Source organism: Delphinus delphis, chromosome X (assembly GCF_949987515.2).
Source record: "Delphinus delphis chromosome X, mDelDel1.2, whole genome shotgun sequence".
NCBI lineage: Eukaryota > Metazoa > Chordata > Mammalia > Artiodactyla > Delphinidae > Delphinus > Delphinus delphis.
Genome location: NC_082704.1, coordinates 1,961,581 through 1,967,307, shown reverse-complemented (window position 1 = coordinate 1,967,307; position 5,727 = coordinate 1,961,581). Strand labels below are relative to the sequence as shown.

General features: G+C 58.1%; 1 protein-coding gene across 1 annotated transcript; it reads left to right on the top strand.

Annotated features, from left to right (window-relative positions):
* Positions 1–1,819: 1,819 nt before the first annotated feature.
* On the top strand, positions 1,820–4,519 carry LOC132418526 (paraneoplastic antigen Ma6E-like). The gene is made up of 4 exons (XM_060002431.1): positions 1,820–2,477; positions 2,619–2,726; positions 2,847–2,942; positions 3,072–4,519. The coding sequence occupies exons 1-4, from the start codon at positions 1,820–1,822 to the stop codon at positions 4,517–4,519; spliced, it is 2,310 nt and encodes a 769-aa protein (XP_059858414.1).
* The last annotated feature ends 1,208 nt before the right edge of the window (positions 4,520–5,727 follow it).

Here is a 5,727-nt window from a genome sequence, read left to right as displayed (position 1 = left end):
TCTGCATCTGGGGTACGAGAAGCGAGAGCCCCTGGCGCTGAGTGTGCTCGGGGGAGGACTCCCTGGTGTGGGGAGGTGAGAGAGGCAGTCTGACCTCTACGCATGGCGGGGCGCCCAGCTTCCAGGGCCCAGAGCGGAGCGCCACCAGCTGGTGGGTGGGGGAGGGTGTATGGAGGAGATGTAGTGCAAGGGGTCGGGGAGGAGCCGCCTGGCCACGGGGGGAATAAGTGATGCTGAGGGGGGAGGCGCTGGGGCTGCTGTGATCTGGTGGAGGCTGTTGGCCATGGCAGATGGATTTGTGGGGGTCCAGGGAGGGGCTCTGGCCCACTGCATGAGGCATCGAGAGCTTCAGGTCGCCTCTGTCCGGGTGGCACAGGAATTGCAGAGGTGGGTGGGCAGGGCAAGGCCCTGGCCTCCACACAGAGTACACAGATTCTTTACGAGGGTGCTTTGCACATTCACCCGGACACGCCATACCAGAGTTGTAAAACAGTCTCCATAAATTTAGCAGTATTGCAAGTTTACATGATAAGTTTTCTCATCACGGGGGAATTTTATTTGATGGTACTAATGATAATATATCTTCAAATATTGGGAAACCCATGGATCAAAGAAAAATATCACAGAGGGACTTAGAAAATATTTCCAAGTGAATACTAAAAAAACACGACTTCCCAAAATTAGTTGGAGGCAGCAAAAAGCAACAGGAGGAAACTGTATTCCTCTAAATGCTTCTGTTAGAAAAGAGTCAGGACATAAAATCAGTGAGCTAACAGTCCATTGAGAGATGCTAGAATAAGAAGAGCAAAGGAAACATAAAATGAAGTAATAAGAGAGCTAAGAGAGGAAATCAGTGATAGAAAGCAAATTATGGACACGGTGAACGAAGCCATGCGCTTCTTTCAAAAGAGCAAGGAAACCGAGAAAGTCCTACAACGATGAATCACGGAAACATAGAAAGAACGCTGATCCCCAATATGAGGAATGAAAGAGGGCCAACGTTACGGATCAGATGTACATTAACAAAGAGGATATAGGGGAATATTATGGGATATTATGGAAATGTTTATGCTAACAAATTGGAAGACTTGAAAAATTCCTTGGGAAAAAGGCAGCTTCCTAAAACTGAGGCCAGAAATGTAGAAAAGGTGATGAGCCTTCTATCTGTCTTTTTTAAAAAAATTATTTTATTTTATTTTATTATTGTTTCTTGAGTCGTACGCAACAAGTGCTCTTTTGTTATTATTTTTAAATTTTATTTTTACTTTGGGCTGCGTTGGGTCTTTGTTGCTGCGCGCGGGCTTTCTCTAGGTGCAGCGAGCGGGGGCTACTCTTCGTTGCGGTGCGCAGGCCTCTCATTACGGTGGCTTCTCTTGTTGCAGAGCACGGGCTCCAGGCATGTGGGCTTCAGTAGTTGTGTCACGTGGACTCAGTAGTTGTGGCTCGTGGGCTCTAGAGCGCTGGGTCAGTGGTTGGGGCGCGTGGGGTTAGTTGCTCCGCGGCTTGTGGGATCTTCCCGGACCAGGGATCAAACCTGTGTCCCCTGCACTGGCAGGTGGATTCTTAACCACTGCGCCACCAGGGAAGTCCCTAGCCTTCTATCTTGTAAATAAATGTAATTTATAAAAAAAGTTTCCTAAAGTCAAACAAACCAAACAGGGCAGGGAGGTGCTCCAGGCTGCTGCTGTGAGGGGCACTAGGGTGGGCTGTGTGGCACAAACATGATTCTCTCCTCTTTGCACCCACAGGCCGATTCCCACACTTCAACAGCCTGTGCACACCTGTTTGATCGCTTCCCCCCACCCTCAGGTCCTCGAAGATGGCGATGGCTCTGGCGGTATTGCGGGACTGGTGCAGGTCGATGGGCGTGAACGCTCAGCGATCTCTGCTCATCCTGGGAATCCCAGATGACTGCAAAGACCAGGAATTCCAGGAGGCTGTGCAGGCTGCCCTGCGTTCCCTGGGCAGGTACCGAGTGCTGGGCAAGGTCTACAGAAAGGAGCTGGGGTCGAGTGTTGCCCTGGTCGAGTTTGCTGAGTGTTTAAATCGAAGCTTGCTCCCCCGCCAAATACCAGGCAAGGGAGGGCCCTGGACTGTGGTCTGCCTGCCCCAGGCCCCTGATGCTGATTCACAGGATAGACCCAGTTGCCCTGCGCAGCCCCAGGGACAAGCAGTGGTTGGCAGGGCGGGTGAGGCAGGAACTGCAGGTCACTCAGGAACTGCAGGGGAGGAGGAAGCTGCAGGGGAGGCGGGAGTCGCAGGTATGGAGGGAGACACAGGTGAGGAGGAAGCCTTAGGTGAGGAGGGAGCTGAAGGTGAGGAGGGAGCTGCAGGTGAGGAGGGAGCTGAAGGTGATGCAGGAGCTTCAGGTGAGGAGGGAGCTGAAGGTGAGGAGGGAGGTGCAGGTGAGAAGGGAGCTGCAGGTGAGGAGGGAGCTGAAGGTGAAGAGGGAGCTGCAGGTGAGGAGGGAGCTGCAGGTGAGGAGGGAGGTGCAGGTGAGAAGGGAGCTGCAGGTGAGGAGGGAGATGAAGGTGAGGAGGGAGGTGCAGGTGAGAAGGGAGCTGCAGGTGAGGAGGGAGCTGAAGGTGAGGAGGGAGCTGAAGGTGAGGGAGGTGCAGGTGAGGAGGGAGCTGCAGGTGAGGAGGGAGCTGAAGGTGAGGCAGGAGATGCAGGTGAGGAAGGAGCTGCAGGTGAGGAGGGAGCTGCAGGTGAGGCAGGAGATGCAGGTGAGGCAGGAGATGCAGGTGCGGAAGGAGCTGCAGGTGAGGAGGGAGCCTCAGGTGAGGCAGGAGCTGCAGGTGGGGAAAGATCTGAGGGTCAAGCAGGAGCTGAAGGTGAAGCAGGAGTGTCAGATGAGGAAGGAGCTGCAGGTGAGGAGGGAGCTGCAGGTGAGGAGGGAGCTGAAGGTGAGGAGGGAGCTGAAGGTGAGGAAGGAGCTGCAGGTCCGGAAGGAGCTGAGGGTCAAGCAGGAGCTGAGGGTCAAGCAGGAGCTGAGTCAGATGAGGAAGGAGCTGCAGGTGAGGAGGGAGCTGCACGTGAGGCAGGAGCTTCAGGTGAGGAGGGAGCTGAAGGTGAGGAAGGAGCTGCAGGTCCGGAAGGAGCTGAGGGTGAAGCAGGAGCTGAGGGTCAAGCAGGAGCTGAAGGTGAAGCAGGAGCTGAGTCAGATGAGGAAGGAGCTGCAGGTTACAGAAATGTTGCAGGCGTGGCAGGACTTCTGAGTATGGCAGGACCCACGGGCGAGGCAACGGCTGCGCCTGAGGAAGCAGTTGTGACAGCGGCAGGTGCCATGGGTGAGGCAGGGCCCGGGACCCAGCAGTGGAGGCAGGCCTCGCAGCCCGTGCTGGACAGCATGGGCTACCAGGAGCTGGGAACCTTCTCTGGGCTGGAAGAGCCGGGCCACGGGGAAGGGTCCTCTGAGAGCTGGCTGGAGCAGGCCAGCCACACGCTGCACCTGTGGCGCCACGTGTCTGAGAGGGAGAGGAGGAGGAGGCTGGTGGAGAGCTTGCGCGGCCCCGCGCTGGACCTCCTGCGCGGCCTCCTGGCGGAAGATCCCGAGCTGGCTGCCCAGGACTGCCTGGCCGCGCTGGTGCAGGTGTTTGGGAACAAGGACCCCCGGGGGAGTGCTCGGCTGAAGTTCGTGACCTGTGCCCAGCGGCCCCAGGAGACTCTCTCTGCGTACGTGATGCGCCTGGAAGGCCTGCTGCAGTCGGCCCTGGAGAAGGGGGCCATCCACCCGGCCATGGCGGACCAGGCGCGCGCCCGGCAGGTGCTGACGCGGGCCCGGCTGAACGACACGCTCCGGGACACGCTGAGGAGGAGGCGGCTGATGAGGAGGCCTCCCGGCTTTGCGGGGATGCTGCGGCTCATCCAGAAGACCGAGGCCTGGGACGCCGACCCGGCTAGCAGGGAGCACTTCCCAGGGCAGGAAGAGGCCCGTGTGGACGTTGCAGTCCTGGCAGCAGCCGCCCAGGCCGCCCCGGCCCATGAGGCCATCACCGCAGGCACCACTGCACATGGCACCAAGGCCTCCCCGGCCGGTGAAGATACCACCGCCCAGGCCGCCCGTTCCAAGGAAGGGAGCGCCGAGGACCACCCGGCACGTGAGGAGGCCAGTGCGGCAGTTGCCGGCACTGCCAAGGCTGGCGAGGCGGCCCCTGAAGACCATGGTGCCACCAGGGCAGCCCCTGAAGACCATGGTGCCGCCAGGGCAGCCCCTGGCCCTGGGGAGACCAGCAAGGCGTCCGCGGCCACTCAGGAAGATGGAAGTGCTGCCGCCCCTGCGGGCCTAGGTCAGGCAGGACCCTCAGATGCCCCCGGAGTCCCCATGCCTGGCCGGATGGGCAGTGCTTCCCCGGTGGCCCCAGGAGGTCCTGGCTGGGAGCCAGAGGGCCTCGCCCAGGCAGGCGGCCAGGAGGCTGAGGAGACCCCCGAAGAGGGGCTCAAACCCACCCCAAAAGAGCCGGGAAATGAGGACGGGGCTGCAGAGATGAGCCCCCCGGTGTCCACCTCGGGCCAGTAGGCTCAGCAGGTCCCGGGGCCCCCAGGCTTGGAGGCAGGGGGAGGCCAGGCCTGGCAGCCTACTGGCCCCATATTAGGGGCCACTCAAGGTGCCTGGGCCTCCCTCCTGAGAGGGTCCCCTATTCATCATCCCCTGGGGCAGGTTGCTCCCTGTACTGGCAAGCCCAAATGTGTCCCTGTAGGCCCCAGAGGGACCCAGGTGTCAAGGAACCCCCCAGCCCCCGCTCCCCTCCCACCAACACACACACCCTAGCCATCGTCCCCCCACAGAGCCCTGAGGTGCGCCACTTGTCAGCCAAGGCTCTGGTCTCTGTGGGCCAGTGTCGTGAGCTCAACGTGTGCTTTCTGGGCATAGATTCAGGCCCAGCGCTGCCTGTTGTTGTGGAAATGTGCATGTGTTCTCCTCTGAGCAGTTCCCCCAACCCCTGCGCGGTGTGGAGACCCCGAGCCCAGTCCCAGGAGCCGGCGGGAAGGACGGGATGGACGAGGTCACAGCCAGCGCCCACCCCAGGACCTGGGAGCCCACCTGCGACCTTCAGAAGGAAGACCTTGACCGGGGCTGCAGGAGGTCTGCGGGAGGACCCCAGGGCTTGTGTTCTGCTGGGCCACCCCGTTGTTCCTCGGGACTCCACGTCCCCGGCTCGGTGGCGTGCGCCCTGCTGTGGGACTGTCCTGTGCCCGCCATAGGGCAGGGCCGGGCCCTGGGCATGTGAGCCACAGGGGGATCAGTTGTCTTGGGGGGTGCGGGCATTGCCAGCGCCCATCGTCCTGGTGAGAGGCCACCCATGCGGCCTCTTCTTGACGGTTCACTCGATGCCAGCCCCTGGATGCTAGCTGTTGTACAGTACTACTGTACTTTTCAATGTACTGTTCTGTAAGATTTTAAATGTTTTCTTTATTTTTTGTGTTTGTTAGTTTTTTATATGTTATTTGTATGAAAAGTATTATAAACCTATTACATTACTGTACAATATAGCCAACTGTTTTAGTTGGGTATCTAAGACTTATGAACAAATTGGTCTTATGAACATGCTCTCGGAATTGAACTTGCTCATATGTAGGGAACTTACCGTATTAGAGATTTGTCCATAGAATATACTACACCAAGAATGAACCCTAATGTAAACTATGGACTTTGGATGATGATGATATGTTCATATAGGCTCATCAATTGTAATAAATACACCACTCTGGTGGGGGATGTTGATA

What these genes read in the sequence shown, in the direction of transcription:
- LOC132418526 (XM_060002431.1), top strand. Translation starts at nt 1,820, where the DNA reads ATGGCGATGGCTCTGGCGGTATTGCGGGACTGGTGCAGGTCGATGGGC. An exon ending in AGGTGAGGCAGGAGATGCAG is followed by an intron (nt 2,727 to 2,846) that starts GTGAGGCAGGAG and finishes GTGAAGCAGGAG; the next exon opens with TGTCAGATGAGGAAGGAGCT. An exon ending in AGGTGAGGAAGGAGCTGCAG is followed by an intron (nt 2,943 to 3,071) that starts GTCCGGAAGGAG and finishes AGGGAGCTGAAG; the next exon opens with GTGAGGAAGGAGCTGCAGGT.